Source organism: Oreochromis niloticus, linkage group LG15 (genome assembly GCF_001858045.2).
Source record: "Oreochromis niloticus isolate F11D_XX linkage group LG15, O_niloticus_UMD_NMBU, whole genome shotgun sequence".
Classification (NCBI taxonomy): Eukaryota; Metazoa; Chordata; class Actinopteri; order Cichliformes; family Cichlidae; genus Oreochromis; species Oreochromis niloticus.
Window position 1 is genome coordinate 7,247,517 of NC_031980.2, and position 19,302 is coordinate 7,266,818.

A 19,302-nucleotide genomic window follows, 5' to 3' on the forward strand; every position below is an offset into this window, starting at 1 on the left:
ATATTGTTTTATAAAAGCTATAGATTGTAGTAGCCTTCACCTCTCATTTGGAATTACAATCCTGATAATGTCCGTGTGTGATGAACAAAATTACAATTGCTTCTTCATCAGAGAGGGAGCCTTATTATTAGAATTATTACAGCAAAAGTGTAAACATATCCACATCCAGCAGGAGGAGCACTTGAAATACAAAATTTCGAACCACAAAACCTGGATTTAGTTGCTTCAAAAGTTGCTAAAAATTCATAGATGATAAATGCTATAAGATAAAGTCATCGGACTCTCACTTTGGTAAAAAAATTTTCATAGATTTTATTAAAGACACGAGAACAAAGTACTGTATTTTGACCAGCTGCTAGTAACAAAGTGATTAAAGATACCATTTTAAATTAGTTATTTGCTATGTGTAGACACTACACTGGTTCATCCCTTGAATTGGGTGCCTTTTTTATGCTTGAAAGATTCCCAGGTCGGTGTTAATTGTCTGAACAAAAAAAACAAACAGTCCTGAGATAATGGTCAGGTGCCGTGAACGGGCTGAAAGTGATAAGGTGGTAGATCATGAACAAAGAAAAACTCTGAAAAACTTTTAGAAAGCTTTTTAAAAAGGACGAAAGTCAGGCTGCTTTGAAGCAAAATATAAGAGATGGCCCAAAACGTGTATATTACTGTATATTTAACAGTTGTTTACTGTTTGTTTTTTGTTTTTTTTACACTGGAATATTAGGGTGACGCACTGACGCACGCAGCCTTTTTGTTTTTCTGATTGGCTCAGACCACGGTGTGTCAAACGTGACATCAAACAGGAAACGGTGAAACCTATGAGCTGCTCAGGGAAACATGGCAGACGCAAGCCTGGGTAAGATACTAAGCTGCAAAAACTACTTAAAAAAATAAATAAACCAGGGGTTTAAACAGTATATTAAAAATCCATACAGCAGCTACCTTTATGTAATGGATCCAAGGGTTATATCACACGGATGTAAAAGCTGCAGGCATGCTCCAGAGCTAACTAAATGAAAACAATTGCAGACGAGGGTTTCATATCTCTCATTTGGACAGAATGGTCTCTATTGACATAGACTTTAGGGTGGGTAGCTGGTCTGTTGAAACGTTTATTGTCCTTTTTTGCGTTTAAACAGACTTCCTGGTTTCAAGTTTCAGTCGTCCACTCGTTTTCATTTTCCCTTTAAAGTGACAGGAGCAAGTTCGCGCATGTGCAGAACAGTCTGCGCATACAAGTTAGCAGACTAGCAGTATCACAGTGTAAAGGTGGCACATTACACATAAATAACTGCATTTAATCCATCCGTGGTGACCTCTTGCAAGTAAAGGGCCAACTGAAATAAACAGACTTCCTAGTTTCAACTTCCTGAAATTGTAGCTGTCAGACAAACAAGTGAAGTCAAACCTGCATTTGTGATCACACTGTCATCATGGGCATGAATTACATGGTAATTTGGGGCTTCTGAAGATTCAGTTTGAACTGTTTTTTCTACTGTGGAATGATTGTACAGCATACATCTTTAACAACTTTTAAAAACAAGAATTGAGTACAAATGTTTACATTTCTTTTGAATTTTCTGAGATCCACACACAGTCAAAAGTACATAGAAACTCAAATATATATACATATATCTCCACTAATATTTACACTTCCACCACATGCTTTTGGTAGCAAGCTTCTGACACAATTCTGACTGGATATTTGAGTCTTCATGGAGAAATTGAAGTTTGTTTCAAGTGGTTGGTTTACTGACACAGACCTGGAATTCAAGCATAGTCCACAAATTTTCAATATGGTTGAGGTCGGTGCTTTTAGAAGACCATTCCAGATTATTAATGTTAGCCTGCTTTATCCATTCCGAAACCAGTTTTGATGTGTTTTGTCGATTGTTGTACAGTTGGAACACCCGATTTGTGCAACGTGGCAGTACCACTGGCAGCAGAGGATGATGCTACCACCACCATGCTTGACAGTTGGTACAGCATTCGTGAAAGCCTCACCTTTACTCCTCCAATTATGTGTCTTGTAACTGTGGTCAGATATCTCAATCTTTACCTTGTTTTGCCATTAAACTTGCCTCCAGAAGGCATTCGGCTTGTCCATGTTGGCAGATGCAAATTTTAGTCAAGCTTTTGAAACAGGGGTTTCTCACCCATGGTGATGTAAAACTGGCTTCACTGTGTACAGTGACACTGGTGACGCAGTTTCCTGTTCATGGCAGGCTTGAGCCTTTGTGGTTCCTGAGTTGTTTCTGAACATCCTAACCTGTTTCCTCTCATCTGAGGGTGACAGTTTGGGTCTTCTTTCACACCTTGGCAAAGTGGTGACACTTTTTACTCTATACTTAGATAGCATTGTTTGAGCTGATGAACTTGAAATCTGAGGTTGTGTAGAAATGGCTTTAACAGACCTCAACTTGTCAATCCAGTGAAGGCTGTCAAAGAAATCCTTTTTAAGCTAGTAAACAGAAATTCCTCGTTATAGTCAATCATGATCACCAACGAGAAGTTGATAGGCCTTTACCTTCTCAAGTTAAGACGTTCAGCACCACTTATTAAAAGATGATTGTGTATCTATATATTTGACCTTGTGTGGATTTGAGATTCAAACTTCAATTGAAACTTGTGCACCCAATTCTTGTTTTTTGCAGTCATTAATAATGTAGGCTGGTCAATCATTACACCCTGGGGAAAAAAAGTGCAAAGAAATCATTACAAACCCAAAATGATTATGACATGCTTGCCCATGATAAGTGGATGTCAACTTTTGACTACAGCTCTATTTTAATATAACAGAGAGGTAGTAGTGAGGCACAACACAGAAATCCCTTTTTAGTTTCTAGTGCTTGTTTATGTTTTATGAAGTCAGGTAAAATTTTGTGGGATGAAAACACTTTTCTACCCAAGGAAACCTTTTTCCAGATGACTACTAGAGTAATACAAACTGAGTGCATATACTTAGAACTAGTGCTTGGATTGGCTTTCAAGTGTAAATCAGTAGACAGTACTTGACTTAATTCCTTTTGTATTTCAGGTGTTTTTGGTGTGGTGTCAGCCCTTGTTGGAAGTGGAGCGGCAGGTTTTGTGTTCGGAGAAGCTGCGTTATTTGCAGTTGAACCCACTCTGACTGAAGATGGCCTCCTGCTTAACGCTGCAACTCTGGCTGCTGGACGGGCCGGTTCCACTGGTGTTGCAGTAGTGACTGCATGCCTCGTGTTCACCTCGGTACTCTTATGTCTTGGAAGTGGTTTCCTCCTCGCTGCCATGGTGATGACACTATTGAGTAAAGTTGGAGTGAGACTGCCCTGGTTAGCAGAGGCCACAACAGGAGCCTCTGTTGTGGTGGGTGCTGTCACTACTGGATTGTTAGCGGGCGTCCTTCCACCGTGGATCTACATTGTGTTGCAAGGTGCTCTGGTCCTTTTCGTCTACTCATACTCCAACATTAATGACATGACCACAGCTCTATTGATCATCTTCACCACTCTATACCTCAGTGTAGTGTATGGACAGTTGGGAACCTTTTTTGGACTCATCAGCATGATTCTGACCATCTTTGTCCTCTTTGTCCTTCGAAGGCTACTAACAGGCCGTGTCCCTCGAAGACCCAAATCTAAAACTGGGTGCAAACTGCTGGAGAGAATATTCTTCTACTCTGTTTTTGTGGGGATTCTGGGATTTTTTGTGGGCTTAGGGGCAGGTGAAGCAGTAGATGGGTCAAAAGAAGAGGTGGTTGTGATGCTGCAGTCAGTCCTCTGGGTGGCCTATCTGTCTGCGGCGCTGCTTGGAGCTGGCCTGGGAACTGTGGCCATGGTCGGACTGGGTCCAGAGGTGGCTGGTAAGGTTGCTTTGGGAGTTGCTATAATGACATCAGTGGCTTTGAGAGCCATTCTGCAGTGGAGCTCCTCTCTAGGGGCCCGAGGCAGCACAGCAGGGACGCTAGGGGCGGCCACAGCTGCAGGGGTCTCACTTGGAGCCGCGAGTGTTGCAGCAAGACGGGCATTTGACTCAAGGAATTCAACTTTAGCAGTTTTAGGTTCGGTCGTCGTCGGTGCAGTTGTGGCAGCAGAATGCCAGTTACTTAAAGCAAGTCCGTTCACCGCATCAGAACTCATAACAATCACCTTTGTTGCAGCAGGGGCATTTGTCCTGGGTGCACCAAAGAGCCCGTTCCACACTCAGGTGAATCTGCAAAAGGGCCTCCTCACGGGGACTGTGCTAATAAAAGAAATCGGCATGGAAACAGTCACCGCAGCAGCAGCACCTATTGGAGCCGGGGCACTTGGGGCTGCAGCGCTGGGCACCGCGGCTCTGGGGAAACTGGGGACTGTGGGAGTCCTAGTGGCTATAGTGTTGGCTTTGGGGAGCGCTCTAAGCGGCATGATAGGAAAATCACCACCAACTACAAACGCTCACAGAGACTGATTGACGCCTGAGTTTACATCTGTCTGTAAATCTTCTTGTGTTGCTTTTTCGCAAGTAAAAAACGTTAGGCAAAAACAATAAATGCAGTGTCATAAGGTATGGTATCTGTTATACAGATAAAATGCTCGTGTTTTAATGTGCTGTTGTGGATACCAGTGTTAAATAAAAACATCAGAAAGCTTTTTTTTTTATTTCAGTGGCCTTAATCATCCTCTTTCTTCTTCTTTTTTTCTAAGCTCTTCACAGCATCACTGCCACATTTCCCAAGACATGACTGCACACTGGCAGTTTCTTTGGTTTCGTCTTAGCAACAGTAACAGAGGCGCTCAGAGAAGGGGGGGGGGGGGAGTAAGGCAGGAGAAAGACAGAAAATGATCAGAAGGCGGAAGAGCATCTTAGAACTGATGTGTTTAGGCAGATAAAAGTAACCAGAGTAAAGCTTACAGTAGTCTCTCTGAAAATATTATATTTTGCATTGATATTGATTTAGTAGATCTACAACGATGACAAACGAGACTTCACCTGCCTGGGAACTAGAGGCTCTGAGAATCTCCTCTATCTTAAATGTGTTTTTGTATTTGAAGGCGCTAACTCTAAATTAAAAGGTAAGCCACTTTTCATGGTGGGACTGAACTGAAGAATGGAATGGAGTTATTTTCTGCTTTAAATGTTTTTGTCTCGTTTGGAAGAGCCTTTAAAAGTCATGAAAACTTTGATCATGCGGTCAGCTGCAAAAAAAACTTTTCCGTGGATTTTCACATTAGTGTTGTAACACAGTATTCCACTAACCAAGAGGATTAACCTTTAACAAAGAAGCATGTCTCTGAACCGGGTCCGCACAATGGACACGGAGCCGTCTGCAGAGTACTCGGTGGAGTACTCGGCCCAGGTTTCCAGTGATCCGGGCCGTGACGTGGGTCGGAGGCGTGAAGTGACCGTAGTGCAGTCCAGCTGCTGCCGCTGCCTGCCCCGCGCAGTGCGCCTCACCTTTACCCCCGAGTCGTTGGAAAGGCTCTATCAGAACTACTTCCGTCGGCAGAGACAAGAGAACCTGCTAGTGCTGGTGATGTTCGCCGCTCTCTTCAACAGCTTCGTCATCATCATGTGTGCGGTGGTGTACACTGAGGACAAACTGGCGATGGTGGTGGTGGCAGCTGTGGGGCTGGCTGCGGACGTTGCGCTCTACGTGTTGTGCTGGTTGCAGAAACTCCCCGCATCACCTGTGTGGCGCGGAGCAGTGCCCTACATACTGTGGCTGATGGTCACCGTGCATGTTTTGTGTTACATGGGACTGAACTACGAGCGCTTTCCACATGCTAGTGACTCGGTGGGCTGGCAGACTTTCTTCATTTTCTCCTGCTTTCTAACTTTGCCACTGAACCTGGTGGCCCTGCTTGTCCTCGCTGTCCTCTCGTGCGGGATTCACACTCTGGTTTTGGGGATCACGGTGGCTCAGAAGTTTAAGGATGGCGCGCAGGGGGCGATGCTGGTCAGACAGGTAAATGTCTGGTAAACTCACAAGGAATAAAGCAACTAGAACTTTGAAACGTTTGTAAATCCAAAACAAACAACAACAAAAAAGAAAAGCAGAAACTGTGATATTAGATGTGTGTACATTTGATTCTAGGGCAGTGGTTCCCATCCAAGACCCAAATTTATGCATGTTGTCAGTTATTCTTTTTACTAGGCTGCATCAGCTCTTCACCAGGCTAGAGCACTGGTACCCACAGTAACACCATTACGCAAACAGTGCAAAATTTAAGGGGCCTCACACTGTTTTAGGGCCTAATACCCAAGTGGAGAGGTGTTTGACAGGTAAAGTGGGTTTGAATTATGGATAGTAAATACATTCATAATTCACTGCATTAAATAAAACCCCTTTGTTTTTTCGATTTTGTGCAGTGTTTTGTTAATGCAAACTAATTTCCTTCCATTCACATTTGTTGTCTTTTTGCCACACTTGGGCTAAGTTTTAGGGCCCCAAAGGTAAATATATATATATGCCGGATATAATATTATTTTAAACGCAGTCTCAATTTATAATGAGAGTGCATGTGAACACACCATGTGTGATTGCACTGCATGCCAAATAATGTAGTTTGGGCAATTTGGAAACAAAATTGCATCTAAAAGTTAAAAGTCAGTTTCCACACACTGATCTTTACATTAGATTCAATTTATTGTCACTGCAAAGTACATTACTCAAATAAAAATGAAATTTGGCATCCACTTCAATGTAGAAATAATATAAACATATATACATACAATATATACATACATTATATTCACACATTAGGTTTATCTTATATATAAGCTAAGATAAATGCTTTGTTTATCCCATATTTGGTAAATTCATTTCAGCAGTTGAGAGGTTGATGAAATTATAATAATTTTTATAAATATACTGTATATTATATATATTATTATTGTCCACACAAACACTTTTGTGGCACTTTTTGTCCTCTTTTTCAGTTGCTAGCCAACGTGATGCTGTACCTGTGTGCCGCCATAGTGGGTGTGATGTCGTACTACATGGCAGACCGGAAGTACAGGACAGCATTTTTGGAAGCTCGTCAGTCACTGGAGGTGAAACTGACACTGGAGGAGCAAAGCACCCAGCAGGTATATTACCCATACCCACGTGCACATTTTCTTTGGTGAGTGAACGCATTTTTTTATTTTTGGCCAAACAAACCCACAAATGCACAAGTACACAAATAGAAGGGTGAGATGCGACACGCTGATTAATTACAGGATGTTTTGCTCAGCTCAGGACTAATAGGTTGTTAGAGAGGCAGTTGTTTTCACCAGCGCAGCCACCGTCAGGGACCTGACACAATAAGGTCCCTTTAGCACTTTGCCAGCCAACAGATGCAATAGAGAGAATGAGGACATGTTTCCCCATGAAGCATTTTAAAAGAGAATTATGTTTTTACACTTTTTATTATATTTTAGCCTGTTTATTACTTCTTCATTTTAATCAAACCTCAAGCTGCGTTCAGGTCACCATTTTGCTGTAAATCCTTTAAGATTGCTCTTTTGCGTTCCTTACAGTCACTATGGCATGCTTTACCTTCTGTGGCATCAATATTAATCTGTTATGAAGGCTTATCTCGGCTAGAAGAGGTGTTAAATTAAAGAAATGGCAGTAACGCATCTAACAGCAATCGCAAATTGCGAAAAAACTGGCAATTACTCACCATCATCACAGATTGAAAGTTGATACAAATGTGCAGTTATTGTCACCAAGCATTTAATTCTTCCCTTTAAACACTGTCACGCCTGCCTGTGACTATTTGCAAAACAAAGACAGCAGACTCTTGAGAGTTGTTTGAAAAAGGGGCGGAAAAGATGGTGAAAAGCGAGGGACGTGCGGATACGGATGGGGAGGCAAAAAGACAAAGGAAGAGACAGAGGAGAGATAGTATTCCCACCGTGCCTTTTCAGTGGGAGACTGGGTCAAAGATGGAAAACAACCAGCCAGTTAGGACATATCTGACCACTTGACGGGATTCTTGAGAGCTAAGAGGAAAATAAAATGTAAATTTGTACACTTTCTGTACACGTACAGAAATAGGGATGACTTTTCTTTTCCTATTTCTCACATCTCGCACCTTCTTTCAAATCTTGCTCTATGTAGGAGGAACTATTACTGTCCATCCTGCCCAAACACATCGCTGATGAGATGCTGCAGGGCATGAAGAACCAGGCAAATCAGAACGAAGTCCAGCAGCAGCAGCAGTTCAACACCATGTACATGTATCGCCATGAAAACGTTAGGTTAGGATCGCTAAAAAAAAATGTCTTTTTAATTTTATCAAACCTCTGTTTCACAATATTTTTTGCAACAGGAAAGTGTTACATTGTTTTTAATCATCCACTTTTATTGCAGCATCCTGTTTGCAGACATTGTGGGCTTCACCCAGTTGTCCTCAGCCTGCAGCGCCCAGGAGCTTGTAAAGCTGCTCAATGAACTGTTTGCTCGCTTTGATAAACTGGCAGCAGTGAGTATCAGAGTGGTTTCAACTGTTTTTTCCTGTGAGATATATGTACCCATAAGCCACTTTATTAGGTACACATAGATTCAACACGGTGCTGGAACATTCTTTTTTGTCATACTGGACATGATAACATCACACAGTTGATCCACATTTGTCAGCTGCAAATCTTCAGTTCTGCCTCATCCAAAAGGTGCTCGTGACTGTGGAGACCAGTTGAGTACAGTGAACTCATTGTCATGTTCAAAAAGCCAGTTTGAGCTTTGTGACATTCCTAGAAGCAGCCATTAGAAGATGGGTACACTGTGGTTATATAGGGATGGACATGGTCAGCAACAATACTCTAGTGGGCTGTGGAGTTTAAAGAATGCTAATTTAGTAATAAGGGCACAAAGATTGGCAAGAAAATGTCATCCACACCATTACACTAACAATACAAGGCAGCATGGATGCATACATTCATGTTATTTAAACCAAATTCTGACCCTACCAGCCCTATGTTACAGCAGAAATCAAGACTCATCACACTAGGCAACAACTTTTCAGTCTTTTTGTTGAGCCTATGCTAATTGTACCTTCAGCTTCCTCTGCTTAGCTGACAGCAGTCGCACTCGGTGTGGTGTTCTGCTGCTATAACACAGTTTTCTTCAAGGTTAGATCTGTTGTGCCTCCAGAGATGCTCTTCTGCATACCTTGTTTGTAAAGATTTGGTTATCTGAGTTACTGTTGCCTTTCTATTAGCTCGAAACAATGTGTCATTTGTCATCTGACATCTGAAACCAACAAGGCATTTTTGTCCAGACAACTGCTGCTCAGTGGATATTTTTCTTTTTTTCCTCTGTAAACTCTAGAGATGGTGGGAAAATCCCAGTAGATAAGCAGTTTCTGAAATACTCAGACCAGCCTGTCTGATACCAACAACCATGCCACCTTCAGAGTCACAACTGCTCCTGTTTGAACTTATACATTAACAAGCAGTTGAACAGCTGTCCCTAATAAAGTAGTCATGTAGTCTATTATTAGATATATTACTACTGGATATTTCTGAATTATCGTTGTTAAGAATTTAACAAAATTCTATGCTAGCTTGACTTGGTGTAATTTATGTAGCTTATTCTCTTGCCTCCATTGTAGTTAGCACCCAGTTTCTGCTTACCTGCGATGCTACTCTACTTCGAGTGCACAGACAGACTCTGTAAAGCTAGTAGCCACCATGACATCACCCATTGGTTTTAGACATTTTAAAACCTTAACATTAATGTTTTGACTGCCACCATGTTGGTTTATAGGAAGTCATTCCAGTATTTCGAATGAAATGGTTGAATGCTGAGTCATCAGCGAGGGCTAACAAGTTTGGTTAGCAGGCTACATCCATAAACTATACAGCACATACAGATATATGCTAAGTACTGAAGCACAGTACTTAGTTAGCACAAACCTCTTGGGTGATTTGTACAACACAAGAAGTAATATTATTTGTCAGATAATTCCTCCAAAATGCTATACACAGTGTGTAGAGGTCCAGTTAATAGCAGACAGTCATCAGCTACAGTTCTGTGTCTGCACACCTGTCAATTGAAGCAGGCTCACCCCTTACTTAAAGTCTTAGCGGTTCTCAAAGTTATAAACTAACCGACCACTGCATAGAATATTGTGAATTAGAGCTGGAGCAACTCTGTCAGACAAAGAGATGAGATGACACAATTTCTTGATTTCTACAAGCATCTTTTTTCTGAATTATGTTCTGAGAAGTGTTTATGAGACTATATAATGACATTATTGGATTGTTCGAGTTATAGTACCAGTACCTTTCTGTTATTGAGGTAAACATCCATGTCTGATCTCATATTACAGGAACATCATCAGCTGAGGATTAAGATTCTTGGAGACTGTTACTATTGCATCTGTGGTGTTCCTGACTTCAGGGAGGACCATGCCGTATGCTCCATAAAGATGGGCCTGGCTATGGTAAAAGCCATCTCGTAAGTAGTGACTTTACTAATTAGGAATAAGGGAGGAAAACACAATGAAAACATTATTATTAAAACATTAGAATTAAAACTGTAATTTTTTTAAAACGCTTACACAAAATAATGGAGAAAGGAAGTCACCACATAGAGAAAAAAAACTAGAGAGGAAAGGATCAATTAAAATTTTAAAGCTGCTTAACAATATGAGCAACAGTTAATTTTCCAGTAACCCCCTGATTTGTCTCATGGTCTAGGTACGTTCGAGAAAAGACACAAACCGAGGTTGACATGCGCGTGGGCGTCCACACCGGCACCGTGCTGGGAGGAGTACTCGGGCAGAAACGCTGGCAGTTTGATGTTTGGTCCACAGATGTCACTGTGGCCAATAAAATGGAATCTGGAGGGATTCCTGGGTAGGAAAATTGTGCACTTCCTTGGTGTCTGCGTAGTGTTTGTCTGAGAGCAGTTCATTTTTTTTCTAAATTTCACTATTTTGTATGCTATCTAGGAGAGTGCATATTTCCCAGACCACAAAAGACAGTCTGCATGGGGAATTTGAACTGGAGCCGGGGAATGGTGGAGAGAGGTGTGAGTACCTGCTGGAGAAAGGCATTGACACTTACTTAGTTCTAGTTCCTAAGCAGAAAGCCAGTGGAGTCAATGGAAATGTGAGTGGCTTGTGCCTTTATCCCATGCAAAATAAATAAAATCAGTTAAATGAAAATGTTTTGTTTTTGTTATTGATGTAATATTACCAGGTGTCTTATCTGCTTCTCCTCCTCAGACACCTGGTACACTGACCAATAGAAATTCCAAACAGTTGATCAACACCACAGCATCCAATGGGAATGCAGTCTCACAACAGTCCACACCTACTGAGTCTAAAAAGGAGGTGAATTACAGCTGCCGGTCATCATTTCAGTAACCAAAGATTAAAGTGTGTTGTTAATTGTGTATACATGAGTAAGGCCTATCTATATGTTTATAAAAAGATAAATGATTTGATTTATTTTTTCAATTATAAAAGACAAAGGTTCGCTTGGTAATTATGTCTGTATCTGATGCGTTTCTCTTTGTATTACTGGCAACCTTAGATGAATAACAGAGCCGAGGAACAAACCATCAACAGACGACTCCAGCAGGAGCTGCTGGAGAGAGAGACTCAAAAAATGTAAGAGAAAGAAACCCCAAAATTTTAAAAAGTGCAATAAAAGGATTCATTTTAAAGACTAAATAATAGAAATCGGATTCGGTGTTCCAGGAATTGAAAAGAAACAAACTCAGTGAAGTAACCCACCTGCATCTCCTCAATCTGTGCGCCATCTCCCCTTTTTAGTATCAGTGTCCTTCAAAATGTTCTTTTCTTCCTGCTACATCTCACTGCATTTTTGACAGAATGAAGGATCATGTGATCAACCCAGTTTCTCTGCGTTTTGTGGATGGAAAGTTGGAGGACCACTACTCCTCAGAGAAGGAGAGGAGGAGCGGAGCGGCCTTCTCCTGCTGCATGATTGTACTCCTTTTCATCACAGCAATGGAGGTCTTCATAGACCCATTGTGAGTTTATGTATCATGTATGTGTCACTTTATAGCGTGGGTGGCACAGCAGTGCAGCACCATCACCTCCCAGCAGACCTTTGTATGTGGAGTTTGCATGTTCTCCGTGTAACTGTGTGGGTTTCCTCCCGCAGTCCAAACACTTCCATGTTAGGTAATTGCTGATACTAAATGAGTGTTGAGCATGTGTGGTTGTCTGTCTCCCTGTGTTAGCCCTGCTATACACTTGTACTGGGTATACCCCGACTCTCACCCTGTAACAGCTGGGACTGATTCCTTGGCCATGTATGAGTTCATATACATTTTGTTTATGTATTGTTGCAGTGATAGCACATGTTAATTTATTAGAAATTGTAGGACGTTGTCTGATGATGTGTGTTCTCCTTCTAGGTTGTTTGTGAACTATGTGACCCTCGCAGTAGGACAGGTGTTGCTGCTAATACTCACAGTATGCTCCCTGGCAGCCATCTTCCCCAGGGTGAGATTTTTTTTTTAAAAGGAAACTTAATTCTTTTGTAAATTGTCGATAATAGTAACCTATTAATTGCTAAATGCCTTTGATTAGTTGTTCAAACCTCTCTAACAATAATGCAGAGCCTAAAAACTATGGTGATGTGACAAACTGAGTACACCCCATGATTCAATAGGTTTTAGAGCAACCTTAGCAACAATACCTTGAAGTAACTGTCTGATGTTATCAGTCTCTCACATCATTGGGTGGGAACTTTGGCCCACTCTTCTATACAATGTTACTTCAGTTCATTGAGGTTTGTCGGCATCTGTTCATGCACAGCTCTCTTTCAGTCAAGTTGAAGTCTGGATTTTGACAAGGTCATTGCAGCACCTTGATTCTTTTCTTTTTCAGCTTTTCTATTGTAGATTCGCTGATGTGCCTGGGTCATCCTGTTGAACGACCCAGCTAAGGCCAAGCTTTAGGTGTTGGACAGATAGCCTTGCTTTTGACTCTCGAATACTTTGGTATACAGAGGAGTTTGTTGTCAACTCAGTGACTGCAAGGTGTTCAGGTCCCGTGGTTGCAAAACAAACCCAAATCATCACTCCTCCACCACTGTGGTTGACAGTTGAGGTGTTTTTGCTGATATATGCTGATATATTGCGCTTGGTTTTTGCCAAATACAGTTGTGTGCATTACAGCCGTACATCTCCATATTGCTGTAAAGGACGTTGTTCCAGAAGTTTTGTGTTTTTTTAAGTTGCAACTATGCAAACTTAAGCTGTGCTGCCACACTCGTCTTAGAGAAGAGGCTTGTTGCTGGCAACCCTTCCAAATAAGATATACTTGTTCAGTCTGTTTCTAAATGTACTCTCATGAACTTTAACATTTAACATGCTAACTGAGACCTGTAGAGTCTGAGATGTAGCTCCTGGTTTTTTGTTGATGTTTTGTGCAGTTTTCTGAGGATTGCACAGTCTAATCTTGGGGTGAATTTGCTGGGACATCCACTACTGGAAAGATTGTGCCATTGTGTTAACACACACCTGAATGCTCCAAACCAGCAAGCTGACAAAACCTTTGCTTTTATAGAGGTGCTCACACTTGCTAGTCAAGTGCATTTGATTAGCAGCACTTGGCTGCTTCTTAAGCTCTTAATTCCTATGGAAGAAGTAAGGGTGTACTTAGCTTTTCAGAGCACTGAATTCAGTCGTGCGAAAAACATGTTCTCACAGGGCTTTAGCTAAGTGATATTTAGCATTTTGATTGGTTTTTACAATTGATAAGGAATTTTTCTCAAAGCAGTACTGATTTTATTGTCACACAGGACAGAATGAAAGTTATACAGTTTACACTACACTATATAAAAGTTGACTAAGTTTCTAACATTTTCTTATCACAGATGTTCTCCAAGAGGTTGGTATCTTTCTCAGTGTGGATTGATCGCACCCGATGGGCGAGAAACACATGGGCCATGGCAAGCATATTTGTTCTAACCATGGCTGTGATCGCTGACATGGTACGACTTCAAGAAACTTGGTAAAACTGCATGTGTGCATGTCCGTAATCGTGGCAATATGGATAAACTTTTTTGTCATTTCGTTATATAACTTAATGTCATAACAGGAAAATACATACAATCAGTTTCCAGGAAATTCCAGTAGGGATTAATGTACAACATCATATCTCCCAATCTGAGTGTGTGTGCGCATTCGACTTTCCATAAGTGTGTTCCCACTTTGTCCTCATCAAACTATCGCTGCCTTTTATGTGTCTGACTGTATGATCCCAGTGGGGTCTATTAGTTGTCTGTCTTGCTGCCTGCTGGCTCATTTGTCACAGCCCCATAGGAGCAGCTTGCTACACACGCTGCTGCCTTTGTGGGCTGATGAGAATAGCGGATGCTAAAGAGAGCATTCATTTCTCTGCTACGCTGTCACGTAGAAGTGACAGTCGCCCTTTGAAGAAAATGAAGGAAAAAATAAAATAACGGAGCATGTTTTACTACTGCTGTTCTCGTATCCGGGTTATTCTCGACAAGTTTTAGCTCAAAATGTGAAGTCGTTAATTTTTCTGCCAGTTGGAGTGAGTGGATTTTTTTCTTTTCGTTGTGTTGCAGTTAAGTTGTGCACCTCCATCCCTTCGGATCTTCAACAGCACGTCTGGTCCGATGTTGGAGTCGCTTGGTGACGGAGGCTGTGCAGATAATCCGAAGCACTACAGCTTCATGGCTGTGATGTCACTAATTGCAACAACCATGTTGGTGCAAGTGAGCCACCTGATTAAACTAGGCCTCATGGTGCTGGTTGTCACAGCAACTGGAGCCGTTAATATCTACAGCTGGCGGGACCTATATGATCTGTATGATTACATGCAGTTTGCCTCCTACAGGTGAGAAATGACTAATCATCGATAGATGTCTCTTTTAGGTTATTCTGGGCGTTTTGCTTTAGGCTGGATTTGCTGCTGTGTCTACGGTGCTGTGAAAAAGTAGTCGCCTCCTTCCTGTTTTTTTAGGTTGTTCCAGATTTGTCATACTTACATAGTTCATATCATCAAACAAATTTTAATAGTTATTAGACAACGATAACTTGAGTAATAATAACGTAAAAAGAACATTAAGAACATCTCATAGTTTCCAAAAAACATTTTGATGATCCCCAAGACTTTTGGGAAAATATTCTGTGGACTGACGAGATAAAAGTTACATTTTTTGGAACATTTGAGTCCGGTTCCATTTGGTATAAACTAACACAACATTTCGTAAAAAGAACATCATACCTCCAGTCAAACATGGTGGTGGTAGCGTGATGGTCCAGGGCTGCTTTGCTGCTTCAGGACCTGGACGACTTGCTGTAACTGATGGAACCATGAATTCTGCTCTTTACCAGAAAATCCTGAAGTCTGACTATGAATTCCTGCCATGAAGCTCAAACACACTTGGGTTATGCAGCAGAACAATGATCTGAAACACCAGCAGATCCACCTTTGAATGGCTCAACGAAAGCAAGATGAAGGTTTTGGAGTGGCCTAGACAAAGTCCAGACATAAACCGGGTTAAGATGCTGTGGCGTGACCTTACACAGGCCGTACATGCTTGAAAACCCTCCAGTGTAGCTGAATTAAGACAAGTGTGCAAAGAAGACTGGACCAAAATTTCACTACAGTGATGTGGAAGATTCATTGCCAGTTATTGCAAATGCTTGATTGCAGTTCTTGTTGCCAAGAGTGGCACAACCAGTTATTAGGGTTAAGGGGCCAATTACTTTTTCTCTGCACTGTTAATGACAGTATTGTCTCTAATGGTATCCCGCTTTTGTATTTTCAGAACATTGATAGTCCCATCCAAGTATCTCATGACAGTGATGATTATTGTTATGATGATTGGCTTTTACATCTTTGCACGCCACGTGAGTGTCACATCTATGTAACACCCGGAGGGTTAGAACCTGCACAAGAAAATGTTGTTCAACAAAATTCTAATTTTTCCATAATAGGTTTCTCTCAAAATATTTCATTAATTCTGTCTGTGTTGCGTGTCTGTGTGCAGCTGGAGCGACAGTCCAGGAAACTATTTCTGTGGAAGATTGGCGTGCACGATCAGAAAGAGAGAGTCTTTGAAATGAGACGCTGGAATGAAGCGTTGGTCACCAACATGCTGCCAGAGCATGTGGCAAAACACTTTCTGGGCACTAAAAAAAGAGACGAGGTATATATGTTGAGTTTGTTACCATAGGAGTCAGGGAGAGAAAACAACATGAGATAATGGAGGAGAAGTCATATTAAACAGCATTTTGCGATTTAAAACCATTTGAGCTTACACCTTCTGTGTGAGCAGCAGAAAGAGTTGTTCAAAAGCAGCTTAAAGTATTGAAGTTACCGCAGGTGATGCTGTACTGTGCCATCTTGTGGCCTATCTTATAATTACATATTAGTGGCAATAAGCTTAAAAACTGTTTTTTATGACCCAACAAGTCATTTGTTTTGTGTAGGAGCTGTACAGCCAAGGGTATGATGAAATAGGGGTAATGTTTGCATCCATCCCGAATTTTTCTGATTTCTACACTGAGGAGAGCATCAATAACGGGGGCATTGAGTGTCTGAGGATTCTCAATGAGATCATCTCCGACTTTGACAGCGTGAGTTCTGGCAATGTTGCACACTAAACGTGCAGCTCTCATGTGACCTCAGAGCATGAATGTAACACCAGGAAGTAAAACTAATCAGTTTCCACTTTCCCCACCAGTTATTAGACAGGGACGAGTTCAGGTGCATTACTAAGATCAAGACGATTGGAAGCACCTACATGGCCGCGTCAGGCCTCACACCGGAAAGCAACACAAATGGATACGGCAACCGCAAGGTGTGATAATCTATCAGCATTATATGTCTATACCAATCTGTTGAAGCCTTTTATCTAAACTGATTATTCTAATAATTGTAAGAGCTTTTTACTGGTTGTCTACAGCCAGAGGACCAGTTGCTGATTGAGCGCTGGCAGCACCTCGCTGACCTGGCAGACTTTGCCTTGGCCATGAAAGTCACCCTCAACAACCTCAACAAGCAGTCCTTCAACAACTTTATGCTACGAATCGGTCAGTGTGTGCACCTGAGAGTGAGTCTTAGTGTCCAACTGCAAATATGCACATGTATTCATGTCTCCTTTTTGATCCCTTAAGGTCTAAATAAAGGAGCAGTTCTGGCCGGAGTGATCGGAGCTCGTAAACCTCACTATGACATCTGGGGCAACACGGTCAACGTGGCGAGCAGGATGGAGTCAACCGGAGTGATGGGAAACATCCAGGTAGCACAACCAAGCGCTCCCAAAAACAAAGATACAGCAAATTTAAGCATCCTTTTTATTGTGTTCATCTCTTCTAAATTCTATGTTCTACTTGGTCCTCAGGTTGTAGAGGACTGCTCTGACATCCTGAAGGAGTACGGCTTTCGTTTTATCCGAAGAGGGCCCATATATGTCAAAGGGAAAGGCGAGCTGCTGACCTTTTTCATGAAAGGCAAAGACAAACCCAATACCAAAGATGGTGCAGTAACTACTACCCTTCCACACCAAGTTGGAGACCTTCACTGACGTTTTTTAAAAAATCTCTTCAAATGGCATAAGCCCGATAACAGGCCTGAGCAAAATGTCAGTTTTGTCAGTCATGAATTTCACAGGATCTTGTTTTTTGTGCGCTTCATAGCCCATGTGAAGAATATGACAGTAGACTGACACAACAAAAACGCTAATCCACAATTAACAGGACTTTTATAGCAATGAACTAATGTTTAAGAGAAAAAACATGTTTTGTAAAGTTGTATATATATTTAAGAATGTCTCAGAGAGCTCCTGGGTTAAAGATTGCTGCACTTGATTCATGATTTTTTTTCAACATATTTGAAAAAGCAAACACTTCATCCTCTTTGATACAGTCCCTGTGAATAAATTTTATAAGCTCACATATAAAAAGGACATTGTTTAAATGTTGAAAAACGGTATAAAAATTAAACGCATCCCTACAGACAATGACCTGTGACAGGGTGAGGTGTTTATGTATTTTGTGTGGTCATTGTACATAGACCTAAAGAGCTTTCTGTAGCCTTTAGAAAAATTATTTTTTATGTCTGGTAGGTGATTTAAACAAGATCTCCAAATTATCTGAAATAAATAATACCACAATAAGTAGTATTATACATGTAAAGAACTATCAGTTTGTCCAGGATTGGCCGCTCCATCAAATTACACCAAAGTGTGTCTCTAAAAAGCCAGAAATTTTATATCAGCATCTACAGGTAACTATAAGGGTCAAAATGCATCTTTCTGCAATCAGGGAGAGAGTGAATAAAATCAAGCAGCATGGAAGGTTGAATTTGGCTAAGAGGATTTTAGAGTAAAACTACATTTTGTCGGTGAACACAGATGCAAAGGCAAGGGCTTTTAGAATAAATTTCTCTGCACAAATAGAGTTCATTGCTTACAAAAACAGTAAACATGGTTTGATTGTTTTTTTTCCAGACCAAAGACAATTTTGGGGGGCAATGTAACCTCATACAATTTGTGGCAAGAATGTTCTGGTTTAGGTTTATTTCACTGCCTCTGGGAGCACACAGCTTATAATGAACGATCCAAATATGAATTCACATCAAAGGTTGCATGAAGGTAATGTGAGGCCATGTGTCTGAAAGCTTGGGTTGAAGCAGATGTGGACTTTTTTTTAACAGGATAATGATCCTAAACAAGAAAAGAGCACACAAAGAATGAATGTAGGGTTAGTTAAATCCTAGAAGCGAACCCCACTGTATTTTTGTGTGGAGGTTTGAAATAAGCAGTACATAACAGAAAAGATACCAAGAAAGGTACTGAAGGAACTGAGCATGTAAGAGTTTTCAAAGCTGCTCACCTACAAGACCATGAAGTATCTTGTGGTATCAGCTAGTTCATATTAATGTTGAATAAACGAATGAAAGAGGTCAGAGGCATACAGCATCTTTATTGGTATGCACTGTTTCAAAAAGGGTCGGGTGTTTGCCTAGCCAAAACATATGTATATTACAAGTTTTCATTAGATAAATAATAAATGACTTTCCTTTTTCCTTTCTTTTTTATGTATCTTGCACTGGAGTTTCTTTTTTAAATGATGTAAGGTAATCACAATGCAATTATACTGCGTTAATAAAACATTTTTGCATTAAACTTCTTGATTATTCCGCCTTGTGGGATTGACTTCAAGATCCAACATCAACTGGTCTGCTTGCCAAAACCATTTGTCCAAAACTGTGGTTAAATTAAATACCAAATAACTGCCATGTTTAATTTAGTCTGATAATACACTCATGTTGATACAGTCTCATGGTTAATATAATTGATTTTCATTCTTTGATTTGGTCTGATCTA

At 41.0% G+C, this 19,302-nt stretch overlaps 1 protein-coding gene across 1 annotated transcript; it reads left to right on the forward strand.

Annotated features, from left to right (window-relative positions):
- The first annotated feature begins 733 nt into the window (after positions 1-733).
- adcy3b (adenylate cyclase 3b) lies at positions 734-19,101 on the forward strand. The gene is made up of 21 exons (XM_003440739.5): positions 734-859; positions 3,041-5,929; positions 6,904-7,053; positions 8,072-8,211; positions 8,324-8,435; positions 10,284-10,411; positions 10,654-10,812; positions 10,908-11,067; positions 11,184-11,291; positions 11,494-11,570; positions 11,795-11,956; positions 12,347-12,434; positions 13,813-13,929; positions 14,530-14,801; positions 15,739-15,820; positions 15,961-16,119; positions 16,403-16,549; positions 16,657-16,773; positions 16,879-17,005; positions 17,090-17,214; positions 17,317-19,101. Exons 2-21 carry the CDS (start codon positions 5,249-5,251, stop codon positions 17,497-17,499), a joined length of 3,294 nt encoding a protein of 1,097 aa, XP_003440787.1. The 5' UTR covers positions 734-859; positions 3,041-5,248; the 3' UTR covers positions 17,500-19,101.
- Positions 19,102-19,302: the final 201 nt, after the last annotated feature.

Bases quoted from the DNA above. Each gene is read 5' to 3' on its own strand.
- adcy3b (XM_003440739.5), top strand. From the start codon at position 5,249: ATGTCTCTGAACCGGGTCCGCACAATGGACACGGAGCCGTCTGCAGAG. The intron at 10,813-10,907 runs GTAGGAAAATTG...TATGCTATCTAG, and splicing joins GAATCTGGAGGGATTCCTGG to GAGAGTGCATATTTCCCAGA. The intron at 17,006-17,089 runs GTCAGTGTGTGC...TGATCCCTTAAG, and splicing joins CAACTTTATGCTACGAATCG to GTCTAAATAAAGGAGCAGTT.